Here is a 20440-nt window from a genome sequence, read left to right on the forward strand (position 1 = left end):
AAAATCAATCCATATCTTACCCTTATACTCTAAATCTCATAAACTACTTATTTACGTTTCTCCATCAAATCTATTCTTCTACTTCTTCTTCTTCTCTCCCTGTCTCTGTCTCGCTCTCTCTGGCGCTCTCTCGCTCTCTCTCTCGCCACCACTCCATGCTTGAAGAAGGTGGTGGCTATGGCGACGACCATGGCGATGGAGGCTCCGGCATGGGGAAGGCAGTTATGAAGGTAAGTAAGCGACGACACATGGGGAAGGCAGTTATGAAGGTAAGTAAGCGACGACGATGAGAGGAGCCGTGTGGTCGCGCGGCGCTCGGAGTTCGAGGATGACGTTGGCCCAGCGGCGGTGCTCGGAGTTCGAGAATGGTGCTGGTGGTGCGGTGATACTGGGAGTAGACGATGGCGGCGTGGGTGGGGTGGGTGGTATCCTTAGTGGCGTGGATGGGGGTGGGTGGATTTATCATCAGATCTAGGGTTTGGTGGGTGGATCTAGGGTTTGGTAGGATGGATCCAAGATTTTTCGATTTAATGTCTATGGGTTACTATGGGTGTCTGGCGGCTAAGGTTAAAATGAGAGGTTAGGGTTTCAAGAATATGCTATCAGAGATGTCTGTGGATTACTACGGATTACTACGGCTTCCTATGCGTGTCTATAGATGACTGAGACCGATTTTTTTTTAAAAAGTCATAATTTTCAATATTATATAGAAAATAAGAAAAAAAAAATAGATTCCTATAATACTGAAAAAATACGAAAATGAAAGAAAAATAAAAAAGAGTAACGTGTTCTACGTAAAAAAAAATGTTCGATGCAAAATAAAAATGTTAAATGCATAATAAAAAATGATAAATGCAGTTTAATTATTACTTGGTGCAAATTTCATATTTTGTGTGTGGGGGACTTTTTGGAATAAAATTTATAAAAGATGTGAAGCAAAAATTTAGTTAGACTTGTCATTTAGTTCTAATAAATTTTGTCACCAGACACCTATATGTTAAAGCCCCTTTCAAAAAGTCATATAAGAAGAAACAATTCGACTATATTATCTTTGCCAAGGCGAATTATATCACATTATCAATTTTAAGCTTTCCATGTGGTTGAAAATTTTAAGTCTTGAGAAAACTAAAGGCGTTGGGAAGAGGAGAAAATCGACCGTTTTGAAGAGTATGAGGGACCTAATTCAAAGATAAAAAAAGATAGGGGACTGTTGGTAAATTACAATTGTCTGTGGTATCAGTAGCTCTGCTTCTTTGTGTTCTGCTAGTTCAGTCGATTTCCGGCGGGTTTAAAGACCAAAAAACTTCTCTTTCAACTCCCAATTCAATTACTTCTACCAGGTAACAATTTTTTTCTACATAATTCTGATGGGCAATGTAATTCTGATGTTGTGTTGGTCAAAGCTATCTTGAATTTATCTGTTTACATTGGTGGTTAATTGTTTTTTGGGTTTTGAAGTTTATGTGTTTGTGAAAATGCTTCAATGAAGTTCAGTACTTCTTTGAAGAACAAAATTTCATCTCTCTCTTATTTGGTAGGAAATAAAGCATTACTTTTGTGTCTTTTTTTCGAAAAGTAGCAATACATTATTCTTGTCTGACTTTTAATTTTATGTTACTGTTTTAGGTGGAAATTATATGTATGGTAGGAGTAATGGTGAAAACTGAGATAAACTTGTGAATTCCGCAAATTTCGATTGGTTTTTATTTTCCGAAAGTCTCAAATCCGATTCCATCCGTCCGATTTGCACCATAAGTAGGAACTGTGCTAAACAATAAGAAAACACAATTTGATTTCTTAAAATGATTAATCATATTTTTATTTATTTTAATCTCATTAAAAATATACTGCTTAAATGTTAAATATAATCTATGGATAATGTTTAAATTTTATGTGAAATAAATTTCAAATTTTATAAAGCGAATTTGTACGTGGTTGACGTTGTAAATGAGTAATTTTAAAACCTAATGCTTATTTTGTAATTTAAATGGTAAAGATTACCGTGGTTATGGTATTTCAGACAAATTTTAAATGATTTTAGTGTGACATATTAAATTGTAATGGCTCTGACATTACTTATTTTTGTGTGTATCCAATCCAATACCATCCTCTAAGATATTTAAGTATCACATACTCAATTACGTACAAAAAATAACTTTCATAATAGTGCCCTTCTAGATCGATCAATGCTGCTAAACGAGATAGTTGTACCATTTGGGCATTTGGGTCGGATGATGTATCTTATTTTTTATATCACAATTTTTTCGCATTTTAAATTTTCTTTTATCATTTATTTTGTTAATTCGGTACTTAAATCAAATGAAATGGATATTATTTTTTTTAAGCTTTTGAATTGTATGGTATTATATATCAACTATTCAAAATTTCGTTCGATTATTTTATCTAAAACAATTGAAGCAGTAATTAAATTTTAAAAGGCATTTGATTACTCATTTTTTATTACTATTGAAGAACGTTGTATTTTGATGTTTGCAGTAATAACTAGTCAACAAATTGAAAGAAGCTGTTATGGTTTGCCCAGTACCCTCTGTACCATTTTGTATGATCGCTTCCTTGAATGTCGAACAACGACACCCCTTACGAAGTTCGTCGAACCCCATGTCAGAACAACTCTTTCGTAATTTTAACTCTCCGTTTGAGCTCCGACAAGTCCACACCGTTGTCATAAAAACTGGTACACCTCTTTCAGATCTCCCAGTATCCCGTGTTGCCTCTGTTTGTGCTCTTACTCCTAGTTTTCCATACGCCCAACAAATCTTTCAGCAAGTTAATCAGCCGACAACTTTTATATGGAATTATTGCTTAAAAGACTATGCAGAGAGTGATTCTCCATTTGATGCTATTTTGCTGTTTGACCAATTGCAAAGGCACAATGTGTGTCCCGATAGTTTTACTTGCTCCTTTGTTCTCAAGGCGTGTGTGAAGTTACAGGATCTTTTCCATGGGAGAATGGCTCATGCCTTCGTCGAGAAACTCGGGCTTCAGTTGAACTTAGTTCTTCAAAATGCAATCTTGCATTTGTATGCATCTTGTGGGAACATGAGGGATGCAAATCTAGTGTTCAATAATATGCCTCAACGAGACATTGTTACTTGGAATACGATGATCACACAGCTAGTGAAGAGTGGCGATATTAATTCAGCATACGAAATGTTTCTACAAATGCCCAAAAGGAATGTGAGGTCATGGACTGCTATAATTTCGGGTTTCGTTCAGTGTGGGAAGCCCAAGGAGGCAATCGAACTTTTCTCGAAAATGGAAGAAGTTGGATTGAGGCCCAATGAGGTGACTGTGGTGGCTGTTTTAGCTGCCTGTGCTGATATCGGAACACTCGATCTTGGGACTAGAATTCATGAATATTCAGACAAGAGTGGCTTCAAGAAAAACATCCACATTTCTAACACCCTGATTGATATGTACATCAAATGCGGATGTCTGGACGCAGCATATCGCGTATTCGAGGGTATGAAAGAACGAACAATTTTCTCATGGTCAGCCATGATTCAAGGGCTAGCAATTCACGGGAAAGCAAACGAAGCATTGGAGCTCTTCTTCGAAATGATTCAGACAGGAATGAAGCCTAATGGAGTCACCTTCATCGGACTACTGAACGCTTGTAGTCACATGGGATTGATAAACGAGGGTCGTGAATTTTTCTCTAGCATGACTAGAGACTACAGAATCGTTCCAAGTATTGAACACTACGGTTGCATGGTTGACCTATTAAGTCGGGCCGGGCTTCTAGAAGAGGCCCGTGATTTCATCGAAGAGATGCCTATAAAGCCCAATGCCGCTGTATGGGGTGCTCTTCTCGGTGGGTGCAAAGTCCACAAGAACATCGAAATGGCTGAACTAGCAATGAGACACTTACATGAATTGGATCCCTTAAACGATGGCTATTATGTAGTTCTAGCAAATATATACTCCGAAGCAAAGAAATGGGAGGATGCTGCTAGAGTGAGAAAGTTGATGAGAGAGAAAGGTTTGAAGAAGACAATTGCATGGAGTTCGGTAACCGTAAAAGGTGCGGTCCATGAGTTTGTGGCTGGGGACGAGACACATCATCATTCCGAGGAGATATATAGCACGTGGAACGAGTTATTAGTGCATATGAGATCGAAAGGCTATGTACCGAATACCTCGGTTGTTCTACTCGATATGGAGGAGGAGGAAAAAGAGAAGGTTTTGTTTCGGCACAGTGAGAAACTAGCGCTGGTTTTTGGGCTTATTAGCTTGCCGCCTGGACAAACGATTCGAATTTTCAAGAATCTTCGTGTGTGTGAAGATTGTCATGCTTCTTTCAAGTTGATATCGGAGATTGTGGATCGAGAAATAGTTGTGCGTGATCGAAACAGATTTCATTCTTTTCAAGATGGTTCTTGTTCTTGTAGGGATTATTGGTAGTTTGCATTTGTACTCACTTTTGCTACACTGTACACTCCAAAGGGAAAAAACTGAAGATGCAGAGAGCTGTTCTTATGAAGTGAGTCAAGAATCAACAAGTATGGCAATATTATATTTATTTTTTCGTATCTATTCGTTTCTTCTGTTCTTCACTTCTGTGGGGAAAAAAAATTAATTTGTATTACATTGACTGAAGTTTTTGAAAATTAGTAACTACAAATTTTATTCTGGAAGGTCTTTTTTTTTTAATTTAAATAATGATTTCCTTTTTTTAATTGCATGTTCCTTTTTTTGATCCCGTATATTCTCTTGGCTAGAAAATCACCTAACTCTTATTCCCATTGTCTGTTTTATTTTGATTAAGTTATTGATTTATCAATATCAAGGTTTCATAATAACTTTCGAGTCTCTGAAAACGTGTTGTACTCGATTTTTTTTCTTTTTTATTTTTGGTTATTGTAAAATGTATTTAGCCCCTTTGAGTTTTGATTACGCAGTAAATGTTGTTAAGCATCTTCATTTGATTTGGTAGGCAATGCTTTTGTTTCTATATATACGGGAAATCTGCCAGAAGAAGGGTACGAAGCTATCAATGATTCTGGCACGTTCACGCCTGAATCATTTCTGGGAAAGATGCTTGCAGCCGCTGATCGATTTGATTTCAAAAGAATTAAAAAAAAAAACTATGTGAATCGCGCATTTGCGGTTACTGGTTAGAAATAATGGTATGAGTTGTATAATATTCTTACGGCTTGTTTTTTGATACACCAGTGCTGACATTAGAAATATTAAAATGTATTTTTTTTCGTCTTCAAATTGTTCCACAGGTTTGCCTTGTTTATACGGAGGGAAGAGAGATTCAGAGGCGAATCGGTTTCAAAAGCTGGATTGTTATATATGGTGTAGCTTTACGAAAGTATGTACCGTTTGCAAAAGTGACATCTACTGCAATTATATGATAAAACAATTTCTAACTCTCAAAGCCACTATACTATAAAGGGACCTTTTCCCGTCGTATTATCAAACGATACGTGGCTCAAGTATGTTATTTATTTTCCGATTGCTCTCGATTAAATGCTATAAAGTATGAGTTAAATATCATCCTTTTGTTCTTAGTTCCGTTTTTTTTATCTGTTGACTTCAATAATGCTCTATTATTTGTTCCGAGCAGCTGCGCTTTATGTAGTGTATGATCTTGCGACTTGTACGATTTTGTTGCCTTTAACCTGAATAAACTAATGCTCCAAATTTCTTTATTGTTTTCTAAAATAATTTACTTCTCGTGCAGAATTTTTCGACCCCGCATATTTCTTTATTGTTTTCTAAAATAATTTACTTCTCGTGCAGAATTTTTCGACCCCGCATCAAATGCTCTTCTTGTTGCTGGTGCAGTGCTGCTAATTGAACACATTCTTTCTTTTCTTAAAGAAAAATAGGAAAAGGTATCGAGAATTTTCGTTAGAAAAGGAAGATTGTTTCAAGTGTTCCTTGTATTTTTTTTTTTGGAACGACATTGCAACTTGAAATGTATGTGGATGTTATTTTTCAGATAGATTTTGTGGATGTAATTTGGTAAGTTGTGAATGTTAAAATCAAATATATGTTTTGAAGAATCATCTTTCGGTTTTGGCAGCTTGGGTAATGAATAGGTTTCCGGAGCCAAAAGCCAAAAAAAAAAAAAAAAAAAAAATACAAGTATTCGTGATAGTTTTTAAAATGTCCCGCGGTTTTTTCATATATAAAAGTATATACGATGTCTTTTTTCTTAACGTCTTTTTTCTTGACGGTTTTAAACCGTCAATCGTGAACAATGTTTCCAAAGGTTTTTTTTTACTTTTCTAGACTGTTTATATCCGTCGTGCAGTCCAATCGATTAAGATCAAATTGAAATTGGTGGACCTGAATGTTTAAGAAATATGTATTTAAGAAATCTTTACATGGTGCAGATTTTTTATTACAATCAAGAAAATATGTATTGTGGTGGAAGTTAAAGTTTATTATTAAATTTGGAACCAACAATATTATCTACAATATTTCGAACTAATATTACTAATGGTATATATATATTATCAACAAAATTTCAAACCAATTAATAACAATGTCTATGTTAGGTTGAAATCAAACAACTATATATTCTTCAAACGAGAATGCAGAATTCCGTTTCCTTGTTGTAGGGCTTGATTGAGTTTCTCAAATTCCATCAAATTACTCCGCAATTGGTTTATCAATTCTTCCTGCTTTCGGAAGCACTCCTTCTAACAATCTTCCTTCAACTTATCTCGACGCTTGTTCGCTTCGTCACGTGCTTTCATGCTGTTTAGATGGTAGGCTTGTCACAACTGCCCCGCGACCAACATAACTATCGAACCAACGAGTCATGTGTAACCAAATTACTCGTTTTCAAACATCGTGTCCCATTTTTTGAAAATTGAATGGGCAATATGCCAATGAAGCTGACAATGTTTTGGAGTATTATTATCAAAATTCTGAGTATTTTGTTAGCTCACATCTATCTGTAAGACTTTTGTCAAAATGGTTCGAACACAATTCAAAAAAGTAATAAAGGTCTTTCAAACGGATAATGACATGAAATATCGTGATTCACACCTTTATGATATTTTTTATTAAAATGGGACCCATGTTCAAAGATCTTGCCCGGGCACTCATCAACATAATGGAAGAGCCAAACGAAAAGACCGTCATATTCTAAATTATAATCGCTCTTTAAATCTTTCAGCCTCTTGTCATCAATCACTCTTTGTGAAGTTTCTCTTACAGGCCGTGTACACCATCAATCATATCCCTTTACTTGTAATTGAAAATGAGACTTCTTATTCTCGTCTTCATGGGAAATCTGATGATTATTCAACTCTAAAAGTCTTTTTGTGTGCTTGCTTCGTTCTTCTTCAACCCTATGAGTATGCCAAACTTGATTGAACATAAGGGTTATCTTTGTTGGGATCCAGTTTCCAATCGTCTTCGTATTTCTTGTCATGTTGTCTTTTAGGAAGACACGATGTTTGCCTCTATGTCTCAGTTTAGAATGTCACATTCTACTCCTTCTCTTTTTACAAATCCTTCATGTGATCTTTTTCCATCTGAAACAGAACCCATTGCCACACCAAGTACTTCGACCGTTGCGGATGTGCCTATTGCATTTGCTTCTGCCCCAACTGAGGATCCTGCCAACGAAACTGATCCTAGTCTTTTTGAGGAATCTGTTCGTCTTTCAACTTGGATAAGACATATACTTTCTCATTTACGTGATTTTTATTATTTTTATGCTATTCTTTCTCTTCACAAACCTCAGTCATATCGAGAGGCACAAACTGACCCTCATTGGCAACAAGAATACCTGATGAACTTGACGCGTAACATAAGACTCAAACTTGAGATTTAGTTTATTTGTCGAAGGGTAAGACTCCCATTGGTTGCAATTGTATTTTAAAGTTAAAACTCATTTTGATGGGACTATTGAACTTTATAAAGCTCGCTTGATTGCTAAAGATTTCAACCAAGAATATAGTGTTGGTTATGAAGAAATATTTGCTCATGTTGCTCGATTACCCACTCTTTGCAGTCGCATTGCCATATCTGCTATTCGGAAATGGTCTTTATTTTAGATGGATGTCAAAAATGCTTTCCTTCACGGTGATATGCACGAAGAGGTGCATATGAAAACTCCTCCTGGATATCCTCATACTTCTGGACAGGTGTGTCGCCTTCGAAGGGCATTATATGGTCTCAAACAAGCGCCCCGTGCTTGGTTTGAGAAATTTAGTAGCACGATCGCCCATCTTGACCTCACTAGTAGCTCTTATGACTCTGCTCTTTTCATTCGTAAAGGTGATATATGGGTTATTTTTCTGCTGCTTTACGATGATGATATGATCATTACAGGTGATGATCTTACAGGCATTAAGTCTCTCAAACAGTCTCTTCATCATCATTTTGAAATGAAAGATCTTGGCACCCTCGGTTATTTTATGGGGCTTGAAATCACACTGCTTCTGATGGTTGCTATATTTCTCAAGCTAAGTATGCTGCTGATCTTCTCTCCCACTCAAATATAATCGATACCAAAATTTCTTCCACTCCTCTAGAGATGAATACTCGACTTACTCCTACGGATGGAACTCTACTTACTGATGCTACGCTCTACCGACAGTTGGTTGGAAGTCTCATTTATCTTACTGTTACTCGTCCTTATATTGCTTACGATGTTCATCATATTAGTGAGTTTATGGCAGCTCCACGATCTACTCATTTCTCCGTTGTTCTTCATATACTTTGTTACATAAAATGTACTTTGTTTCATGGTCTTCATTTCTCAGCTCAGTCATCGCTAACGATGTATGCTTATTATGATGTTGATTGGGCTGGTGATTCTACTGATCGACGATCTGTCACTGGTTACTGTTTTTTTCTTGGAGATTCTTTGATCTCTTGGCGTAGCAAGAAACTATTGTCTTCCGTTCGAGTACTAAATCTGAGTATCGAGCATTAACAAACACTACTTCAGAGTTATTATGGTTTCGGTGGTTACTTATTGACATTGGTGTATCACATCAAAGTGCAACAATTATTCATTTGTGACAATCAAAGTTCTAATCCAAATTGTTCACAACGATGTTTTCCATGAGCGAACAAAACATATTGAGAATGATTGTCACTTTGTTCGCCATCATCTGATACATAACACTCTTTGTCTTCAGTACATTACCTCGGCTGCTCAAACTGCTGATTTTTTCACCAAAGTGCATTCACCGAGTCGATTCAACTCTCTAGTTTCCAAACTCAATTTGGTTTATGTTGATCCAACTTGAGTTTGAGGGGATGTTAATATAATATATATCCATTATTATGGAATTTGATTAGATATGTTAATATATTATATCCATTATTATGGCATTTGATTAGAAATGTTAATATATTATATCCATTATTATGGAATTTGATTACTATGTAATTTAGTGATTTGATTGTATTTTCCATTGTTAACTTATTATTTTGTGTATATACACCCATACCTCTATTGAGAAGAATACATACATATTTTCATCTCATTACATTTCGTAGCATGGAGCTTTTATTAAAGGTCTTTCAATTATTAGTTCTTTTTCGTCTTGCACTTTTAATTTTGTCAGACGCTAGGGTAATTTGCTTGCCCATAAACTAGCTTCTCAAATTGTGTTTTCCTGTAGCGAAGGTATTTTTCTTCCTTCAATGTTGGCTAATTTTGCCTAATTAATGAATGATCCATTTCGCTAAAAAAAATAAAAAAATCAATCCCATATCCTTAGAAGAATCCTTGATTTACAAGAAAGATATTATAATCTATATCATAAAATATTATTATTGTTCTCATTCTTCTAATGAACAAATACCTCTTAATATCCTGGAGATATTGTTCGAAGTTTGTACAGTTAGTCCGTATTTATTTCATTTTTCTAGAAACACAATTTGGATTTAATAGTTTTCTCATATTTAAGTTAAAAAGACCTTGTTCCATTATGCAATGTGGTTCACTATAATAATGATCCCGAAATTTATAATTACCTTTTCCTTAGCATTAGGCTTTGCATATATATGTAGCATTCACTATGACCCGTTTATTCGGTGAATTCAATGAATTCATTATGAGTTTGAGCGTGTGCTAATGATACTGATATTATTCCAAGTAATGCACAAATCTCCATTCTCATATGAATAATCAATATTATATGATCGAGGTATAGTAATTTGTGCTGGAAAACGAGCAAACTCATATTGCACGAGATATAAGCACAAGTGAAATCATATACAAAATGTGTCAACCCAAATTGTTAAAATTTTATATGGTCCACTCTGAAGCTTTTATCTTGAGCCTTTACGACTCACATAAACTTTTTTTTTTATATTAGATATCCTCAGCAAACGCCTTTGAATATATTTAGTGATCCTACAAATCATACTCGATTATGAGTTACCTAGACAATCGTGTCATAACCTGAATTTTCATCATTAACCAGTTTACATGGCATAGTGACATGACTCGTGCTTTGTGCCATATCACACTCAATGGTTGAGTTCGTGGTGCCATAATCTCTACGAGATGTAATATTGCGTTAGCTCGTGCTTTTGTGCCATATCACACCCAATAAATTCTATAATATATCATTTCTAATTTGACCAATCTATCGTCCGGGAAGATGTTTAAACTCGACCTCGGGAATATATATAATTCAGGAGAGATATTCAAACTCTATTTCAGGAATATTTCATTTGATCGACGTTGAGAATATAATTTTCGAGGAAGATATGTATAAGCTTAGCTTAACCTCGGAAATAAACTATTCGAGAAAGATGTACACAAATTAATTTCTCAGTTCGAAATATAAATATATAGACAAATGTCTATTATGTGTGTGTTTAACATGTAGATCCGTATTAAATAATATAATTACGAAATATCAACCCAACATCGGGAATTTAGCATCCAACGGAGTTATATAAGCTCAACCTCGAGAATCTCTCATGCGAGGGAGTTTTATAAACTCAATCTCATGAATGATTCATCTGAGTGATATATGTTTATGGAACACAATTCACAGACATAATAACTCGAGCTTAGAAATATTATCAATTTTATCAGATGTATAAGCTCGATCTTGAGAATATTGCTTCCAAGGGAGTAAATATTAGGTCACACTCGGAAATAAATCATACGAGAGAGTTGTAAATATTTTATTCGGGATATGTATTTAAGCTCAACCTGAGGAATGTATCGTCTGAGGGAGATATTATAAACTTCATCTCGGGAATGTATCTATCGTCCGAGAGAGATGTAATTTCAATTTTAATGTGTTTCATTGATGAGATATATAAGCTCGACATCGAGAACTTTTGGAGATATATTTAAATTCAAACTCAGGAACATGTTGTCTGAGTGAGATACTATAAGCTTGATCTCGGAGATGTATCGTCCGAGAGAGATACATTGATTTTGGCTCATTAATTTATTGTCCGAGTGAATATATAAACTCAATCTCGGGAATGAATCCTCCGTAAGAACTAAGAAGTATTATATATATAGGTTCGACCTCATGAATATATCGTCTGAGGCACTATTCATGAACATAGATAAACCAATAGACTCAACCTCGAAAATTACCATCCATGGAGTTTTACCGTAACCATAAAAAGTTATTATCATGCCCGATCTCAAATGTATCGACCTTAATATTGCGAAGTAATTCAGTTTTATGCGTTACTCGGACCGGTTTTTTAAATTTTGTCCAAAATTGATACAAATGGGATTCGAACCCGGGTCACAACACACCTGAAAAGGAATCCGAACCACTGTGACAAGATAAATATTTGATAAATTACTTGCAAGAAATATAGATATAACATATAAACACAGTATAAAATGATTATAATAAATAATGTTAAATGGATTGTTAATTATCATATTCATAATTATTAAATAATTTTAATTACATTATTAACAAATATAATATCAAAATTAAAAGGACTTTATATTAATCCATTTAAATCTTACGATTCGATTCTAATATTTGAATTAAATGTAAATGTAAAAAAAAAATTAAATCATATGATCTACGATTTAATTCTTACGATTTTTACAAACTAAACCAATTATTTAAAGAGAAATCACATTATAATATTTTGATTATACTAGTCATATATAATGTTATTTTTAAAGTAAGAATATTAATTGAAATGAGATATAATCTATTTTTGTTAAAACAAACATCATTTATATTTTTAAATAATTATCTTATGATAAAATCCTCAATAATATTAATAAGTTCTTGTCAATAATTGAGGTAAATCGATTTAAATTAATTGAAATGAGTTATAATCTATTTTTTTAAATAAACATATTATTTTATTTTTCAATCGATTTTTTCACACTATCGATTTCAATAGCATAAGTGAATTGATTCAATAATTTATATTTTTCAATATTGGAGATTATATTGATATATTAATTAATAATAGATGTTTTGAAGTATTGAACCGTGATTATATATATTTTTTCTTATATTGCATTTGTTAATTATTTAATTAAAATTATTTAATAATAATTAATATGAAAATTATTAATTTATTTAACATATTTATCATTTACACCATAGCTGTATATTATATATATTTATCAAATATGTTGGTTGGCCCAGTGGTAAAGAGTTGCACATTCTTGCCTATTGTCCCGAGTTCAAACCCCAAAATGTGCATTTTTGGACAAAAAAACCGGATATTTTCGGTTTGACCCGCCGGGTCCGGGTCCATGGTCAACGGGTCGGGTCCGGGTCAGACCCGGCCCGTGGCCATGTCTAGGTACCATGCCCAATTGATTTTATTTTCCGTTTTTTAATTGACTTTTGACGGGAATTATCACATCTAGTAACTGTACGGATTTCGTAAAAAAATTCTCGGGTCGGATAGCACACCCGGATTTATATTTACAGCTTCTATCTCGGCCATTAACGGGCACCGTCTCTATGAACATTATGTTCAGAGTAATTGTCATAGCCTTTAAATCGGCCCTTAATTGGGACAACTATATCCGTCATCTCAACGGTAATCACGTCCGGGGTTATTATAAAAAAAAAATATTATCTAATTGCATCTAAATCAGCCCATTTAGGTTTGCTAAAATAAACAAGATTATTGAATAAATAAATCAAAACTTGAGCCAACATGCCATAGCTTGAAAGAATGTAAAATTACACATGGCAATTACAAGTTTTTAAATTTTGCAAAATCAAAATCACCTGAATTTAGTTTCAGAAATCAAAGGCAAATGACAACCATAAGAAGAAATCTATCTCTCTTGTTTTCGTTTTAAAAAATCAAAGGCACTCGTCAAAATATTTGTTCTTTTAAAAATCAAAGGATATTCGAGAATAATCTTAGGAAATCTATGTCTCAAGTAGGATATTCCTTATCCTACTTGTTTGAGTTATTTATTATTTTTCTTTATTTTCTTATATTAAAAATATTTATTTTTATTTTTTTATATAAAACTTAATTGTTCAAAATTATGAGAGGGTATAAATTATATAAACATGTATAGTAGTGAAAAAAATTAAAATTTGAGGGGTGGCCGTGGCCTTCACTGGCCCCTTCACTGATTTCCCCGATGTATGCTGATAACGTTTTATAAAATAAATTCCTATTACCACTTGTAAACATATGTTTATATGTGCCGTAGAGATAGAATTTCCAATATTTTATTGTCCAACCAAAATAAATTTATATCTACTTAAACTATGCATGCATGTGCATAATAAAATGAAGTTTAAAAAATAAAATCTGATTGTATGAAAAATTGATGGGAATCAATAATATTTACGTTATGTTTGGTAATATACTAAATACAGAAAATCTCAAGATATATATACATATGTATATTAAATGGGTGTTAAGAGACTATTTTACCCTTCTCATTTGAGGGCATTTTGTGGCTCTGTTGAAATATACTGGGGATGTAAATGAGCCGATTAAATCCCCAATAAATAACATCAAAAGGATGACAAACAAAGAAAAAATATCTAAATCAATCAACTTTTCAACAACATAATTACACCATACAATAATGAAAAATTCATCAAGAAAGCCAACAAGATTTTCAAGAAACCAAGTGGTCAAAATTTATTTAGCTAAATATTTATCCACAATTTATGTTTATAATTTAAATTAATTGTTAATTGAAAAAAATATGATTTATAAATATCTAACCGATTTCAAATGACAGTTTAACTAATTCATGTACGTATATGAAAAATGTACGATTTGAATTTTCACCTAAATCCCTATATAGCCATTGAGGCTATTTTGCGTAGACCACTGCGTAAGATAGATTTTGATAGAAAATTGATGTAGAACCACTTTGATTAGGTTAAACAACAACTTACTGATTGTAGCTTGTGAGGTTCACCAAATATTAAGTTGATCGAAGATGCAGATGATTGTTGCAGACGAGTTTCTATCGTAGACTGTAGGAGAAAATTAATTGATCATAGCCTACTCAGAGTCGGTCCTGAGAATTTCGGGGCCCTAAGCGGAGTTTAACATTATTACTTTGGTTTTTTTTAAATAGTATTTAAATTATATTGTTATTGGTACACATTTTTAACAAATATCTTATGTAATAAACAAACTTTTTTTCTCTTTTATTGAAAATAACAATATGAATTTGAAATATATCAAATACGAACATTAATGTTGTTGGCATTGTAAAAACATCTGATGACATAATGATATATGCATCTATTTCATGCATAAACAACACATTACGGAGAGGGAAAAAAACAATCGTTGATCAAAATTATTAAAAGTACATATATTGATCATTATATTGTTCGTCTCAACCGACAACAGTTCGTTTCAATCTTTTTGTGATATGAATGTTTGGTTTAAGATTTAATTACGTAAAAAAAATTGGCATATACATTTGGATATTAATAACATACTAAGTAATTATATAATTAATTTATAAACAATATTATCTACAAAACACAATATTTAAATTGGTCTTTCTTTATATTTTTTGAATAGTTGAGATTATAAAATATTCTAGGGTTGGAAAAAATTTACCAAATACCGATTACCACGGTATACCTACCACAAATTACCGAACAAATACCGAACTATCGGTTACCACTACATTTGGTACGGTATTGGTACCGTACCATTATTTTACGGTACGGTAGCGGTATTGAATCTTCAATACCATGGTAATACCGTACCGTACCGCAATTTTATATTTTAAAAATTAGTTAATATATATTTTCTTTTATATTGTTAAATAAAAAAAATGTAATTAATAATTATTATAAATAAAACAAAAACAAGAATAAAAATATGATAAATAATATATATATATATATATATATATATATATATATATGGATATGGTCATTTTATTATCTTCACATATTTATGCAAATTCATCATTTGCCTCTCGCTAAAGTTGTTTATGTTCACATACTTCTTTAGTTCCAAAGTTCAACCGATCTCTTTTTTTTGGAATACTTTTTTCAACAATTTTCTTCTCCCTTAATTTTTTACCCCTAAGTGCCGAGCCTTTTGTTTCTTTTGCATAGTAGCATATTTTTTTTTTGTTTTTTTTTACTTAAACTACGAAACGTTCTTACTCATTATTAATTTCTATGTATTTCGTATAGATCTCTTAGTAAGCATTAGTTATCTAAACTAAAATTATATTCAAATATGGTTGTATAATGTATATTACCTTAGATTGTTTAATTGTCAACTACATTTGCTTAATTTGAAGCCTTTATGCATTTGTGCATTTATTTAGTATTTATCATAATTATTGTATTATCCGAGTTCGTCAACAAAATGGTGTTGGTAGAGTACCACGTACCGATTATACCGTACCGAAAGTAACGGTATACCGCAATTATTGGTACGGTAACGGTATACATTTTTTCAATACCGCAAGATACGGTAGGTACACGGTATTGAACAAAATATTCGGTAACAGTACCGAAACCACCCCTAAAATATTCCATTAACATATAGTTTAAAACAACATCTAATAAAATATTTAAGAACTTATAAGTTTTGCATAATAAGAATAAGAAATAGAAGATGTTTAGGTAAACTTATTTTAAATATCTGATAAGTTTTTTTCATTTGATGAGTTATTTTAAGAACTTAAGAATTTGGGTCAACTCTGGTCAATCAGTTCGGGTATATGAATTTGAGTCCATCATTATTCATTATCATTTACTTTTGTTATATATACATTTCCATAGCAAGTGGGGGTGGTGTGAGATGCCATTTCTAAATGTCCCTTCAATTTATGGGAGGACATGCATTCCTTGTTTCAATTTGTATTTCATTTCAAATTTCTCTTACAAATAATACTCAAATATAATACACATATATACTACATATATATGTGTGTGTGTAAAATAGTACATAGAATTCATAGGCTATAGGGGCAAAATTGGACGGATCAGTTATAAACTAGTACTTCGAAACACAATCAATTTTTTTATTCGAAAGTAAAAAATTCTTATTTTGTTCCGAAAATTCAAATAAATTGGAACCGAAAATTCAAAAATTAGAACGAGAAAACTTGTTCCAAAATAAAAAACTTTCTGATCGAGAATCTACAGAATATGGGAATTCTATTATTTTTTATTTGGCTATACTATTAAAAAAATACATCATAACATTGGTATTATAAATGTTGTTTGCACATAAAAAAAAATATCAGATATTTTAATCATTTTCAAATTTTAAAATCAGATAGAAAATTGAAATCCCAGTTCCCACATATATTTCAATTTCAATCCAAGAAACAAGATATTGAGCCGTGTGTGATGCACACGCTCCACTGTAAATTACACGGCGGTTGAGAAACAGAATGGCCAACCATTCCAGATAATAAGTCCTGACACGTGTCAACACGCTACGACACCCTCACAAACTCCTCCATAACCAATATCTTTTCCTTTCTCTCTCTCTCTCTCTCTCTCTTGATTTTTGTTATTATTTTTATTATTTGTCAAAAACTCAACCGAAGAGGGAAAATCGTCCGTTTTCTCCTCTCATCCTCCTCGGAATATTATTCCAAATAATTGAAATTGAGTTGCCCTAAAGCAGAAAATTATAAAAAAATTATGGCTTCAGTAGCTGCTTCTTTGTGTTCATCAGCTTTGGCGCAATCTATTTCCGGCGGGTTTAAGGGCCAAAAACTTTCTCTTTCAACTCCCAATTCAATTACTTCTACCAGGTACGTGTTCTTCTTTACATAATTCTGACGGGCAATGTTTTTCTTTAATTTTTTTTAATCAAGATTGAGGGTTTCTTAATTTCTGATGTCGTGTTGCTCAAGCTTTCTTCAATTTATCCGTTTGACTGCTGGTTCCCTTTATTTGGGTTTTGACGTCTATGTGTTTGTGAAAATGCTTCTGTGAAGTTTAGTTGTTCTTAGAGAGAGAATTATCAACTATCTCTTATTTAGAATGCATTTCACAGTAACCAAAAAAAATTAGTTGTACATTCTTTCCGTCACCAAGTAAAAAATCTCTGTCAATTTGATGCTCATAAATCTGGAATTCAATCTTCTTCCGAAAATAAAAAATAAAAAATTAATCCCAAGTGTTACTGGCTTGAAATGTTTTAGCTAGATTTCTTATGTATATTTGCAGAAGAAGATCTCAAGTTGTAGTGAAAGCAACATCTCGGGTCGATAGGTTCTCGAAAAGTGACATCATTGTCTCACCGTCAATTCTTTCCGCTAATTTTGCCAAATTAGGAGAGCAGGTTTACTTTCTGCTTTTTCTTCATGTCCTTCGATCTCGTAAACAAAATTATTTCATATTGCATTGCTATTCTTCATATCAATTTAATCGTATAACTCGCTTCCCTATCGATTAGGTTAAAGCAGTGGAGTTGGCAGGTTGCGATTGGATTCATGTTGATGTGATGGATGGTCGGTTTGTTCCAAATATTACAATTGGGCCCCTAATAGTTGATGCACTACGCCCTGTCACGGATCTCCCATTGGATGTGCATTTGGTACTTTAATATTTTTGTGATGTTAAATTTACGAATGCCGTTGCAATTTTTTAACAATGTAAAAGCACTGCAGATGATTGTGGAACCTGAGCAGCGAGTACCAGACTTCATTAAGGCTGGAGCTGATATTGTTAGTGTTCATTGTGAACAATCTTCAACCATCCATTTGCACCGCACAGTCGATCAAGTAAGCTTCGACTAACTTGACAAATCTTTTAATTTTTCCTTTTAATAGCAAAGTTATTTTATTACTTAATCTACGGCACGATCTATATTATTTTCATGTGTGAGTCTTGATCATATTATTAGGTTTCTTTGACTGGATAAACACGTACATCGTAGATTCACCTCTTTTCACAGTGTGATAATAGCAAATTAGTGCAAATTATATTTTTGGTTGCTAAGATGAAGGAAATTCTTACCTGCATCTTTTTATATTTAGTGTTTCCGAGACAATAATTCGTAAGGTTGGAATTTATTTCTGTGTTATACATTTGAATTAACACTCTTTTGGTGCCTTCGTTAGATAAAAAGTCTGGGTGCTAAAGCTGGAGTTGTACTGAACCCTGGAACTCCATTGAGTGCCATAGAGTATGTTCTTGAATGTAAGTATTTTCCTTTGTTAAGTAAAATAATTTCGTTAGAATTTGCTCCTTATAGTTGGCATGAAAAAAAATCAACTCGAAAAGTATGTGACTGTTACATTCGAATAAACATGTTATTACAGATGAAGTGACTCGAGTCAAGAATATAATAGACGATGAAATATGAGCTGAGATAATGTTTGATGTAGTGAATTCACATTTGTTTTCCTTCGAATTGATTAACAGCGGTTGATTTGATACTGATTATGTCCGTGAACCCGGGATTTGGTGGGCAAAGTTTTATAGAGAGCCAAGTAAAGAAAATATCAGACTTGAGAAAGTTGTGTGCTGAGAAGGTAGTCTACTTATTCCCCTATTTGCTTCACCTTGTCCACAAAGCTTGAGGAATTCTCATTCTTGTGTTTTGCTTTACAGGGAGTGAACCCGTGGATCGAGGTTGATGGTGGAGTTAGTCCTAAAAACGCTTATAAGGTCAAAACTCAAAACTCTCTCATATCGTGCTTATATTCTCGAAAAACGATGCTTTTGTTACATACTTCGTGTGGATTTCTTATATAGATAAATATATATGCTAATCTTCTAGTAATTTTATTTTCCTAGATTAAGTTTGTATTACTCGAGTGAGTGAAAATTGGAAATCTTAGGCTATGTTTGGAAAGTTTTTGGGAATCAATTTCATATAATTTTGGGAGTTGATGTATGTTGAGTAAATGATTTGATACAAAAGTAATGTTTCTTCGTACTCTAATTGTAGATTGCAAGACGAGATATTTTTTTAATGTAGCTGCCCAAAGTGTTGAAATTAAAGGGTTTTTTTTTTCTTTTCTTTTTTTCGTGTATGCTAGTGAAAATATATTGCTGGTGTAGTTGTCAAAACATGTCAGTTTCGAAAATGAATCCAACTGCTTTCCAAATACTAAATGATACATATTCGGGGCATTTGACGACTTCAAATGTTGAGTTATCAACCAGAATATCTGGTTTTACCTATACCTATACCTATTTTTAAATTATTTTTTTTCGTTAGTTGATTTAAGATTTTTTTTCCATATATGTTTATGCTACACAAAGTAGGAAGTGGGCTGGTTTTAATTAGCTAAAATATGAACAGGTAATTGAAGCTGGTGCAAATGCATTAGTTGCTGGCTCTGCTGTTTTTGGAGCTCCTGATTATGCTGAAGGCAAGCACAAAATTAATTCAATCATAGTTTAATTCGACCATTAGTACTCGGGGGTTTTTTCCTAACTTTTTTTCGTGTACAATGTAATTTTTTTTGTTGGCAGCTATTAAGGGGATCAAAACGAGCAAAAGGCCTGTCGCTGTTGCGGTATAAACTTTCCGTTTGAAGACAATTTTAGGGTTCAAATACCTCTCTTTTAAGGTAGTCAGTCGCCTTACTAATCATTGATATATACGTTTATGTGTTTCTTGATCTTTTTATCGCTGTAATAAAAATATGTAAAAAAGCAATGACAGTGTGTATATCATGACAAATTCATTTGGAATGTGATTTTATCAACTATTCGAGCAGTAGAAGCACGTTTCAGAAGCTAACCCGACTCGAATTGCATCGCTTTTTCTACATTATGATATTATTTATTTGTTTTGCAGAGAACATATGCTGCGAAAGCGTTTGGAGAGATTCATCGAAATGAATTGATTTGTTCTCGTAAAAAAAGCTTGAGCTTTAATTAGAAATGGCCTGAGAGTTAATATCTGTAGCATAATTTTGTGTAATAAAGATTCATCTTTCAGTACACTTTTTGTTTTGTGTGTACAAATGTATGTGTTATAATACCCCTTGATCAAGAATCTTCTGAAAAATCAGTCTTGTGCTATA

The 20440-nt window shown here is 33.1% G+C and overlaps 2 protein-coding genes across 7 annotated transcripts; both read left to right on the plus strand.

Annotated features, from left to right (window-relative positions):
• Nucleotides 1-959: 959 nt before the first annotated feature.
• Nucleotides 960-6017, plus strand: LOC105959752 (pentatricopeptide repeat-containing protein At5g66520). 6 transcript variants are annotated; one of them, XR_016033677.1, is made up of 5 exons: nt 960-1340; nt 2497-4523; nt 4958-5150; nt 5253-5465; nt 5773-6017. XR_016033677.1 is itself a non-coding variant. In XM_088823571.1 (2 exons), the coding sequence occupies exon 2, from the start codon at nt 2530-2532 to the stop codon at nt 4423-4425; it is 1896 nt and encodes a 631-aa protein (XP_088679697.1). In that variant the 5' UTR covers nt 960-1340; nt 2497-2529; the 3' UTR covers nt 4426-4671. The 6 variants fall into 6 exon arrangements, 1 of the variants encoding a protein (XP_088679697.1); XR_016033678.1 differs by having other exon boundaries at nt 5253-5407; XR_016033679.1 differs by having other exon boundaries at nt 2497-4504.
• Nucleotides 6018-16721: 10704 nt separating this feature from the next.
• Nucleotides 16722-20424, plus strand: RPE (D-ribulose-5-phosphate-3-epimerase). The gene is made up of 10 exons (XM_012983892.2): nt 16722-17206; nt 17625-17739; nt 17854-17994; nt 18068-18181; nt 18521-18599; nt 18825-18934; nt 19014-19070; nt 19711-19780; nt 19884-19981; nt 20212-20424. The coding sequence occupies exons 1-9, from the start codon at nt 17094-17096 to the stop codon at nt 19931-19933; spliced, it is 849 nt and encodes a 282-aa protein (XP_012839346.1). The 5' UTR covers nt 16722-17093; the 3' UTR covers nt 19934-19981; nt 20212-20424.
• Nucleotides 20425-20440: the final 16 nt, after the last annotated feature.

Source organism: Erythranthe guttata, chromosome 9 (genome assembly GCF_056151865.1).
Source record: "Erythranthe guttata isolate IM_541 chromosome 9, IM_541, whole genome shotgun sequence".
Lineage (NCBI taxonomy): Eukaryota > Viridiplantae > Streptophyta > Magnoliopsida > Lamiales > Phrymaceae > Erythranthe > Erythranthe guttata.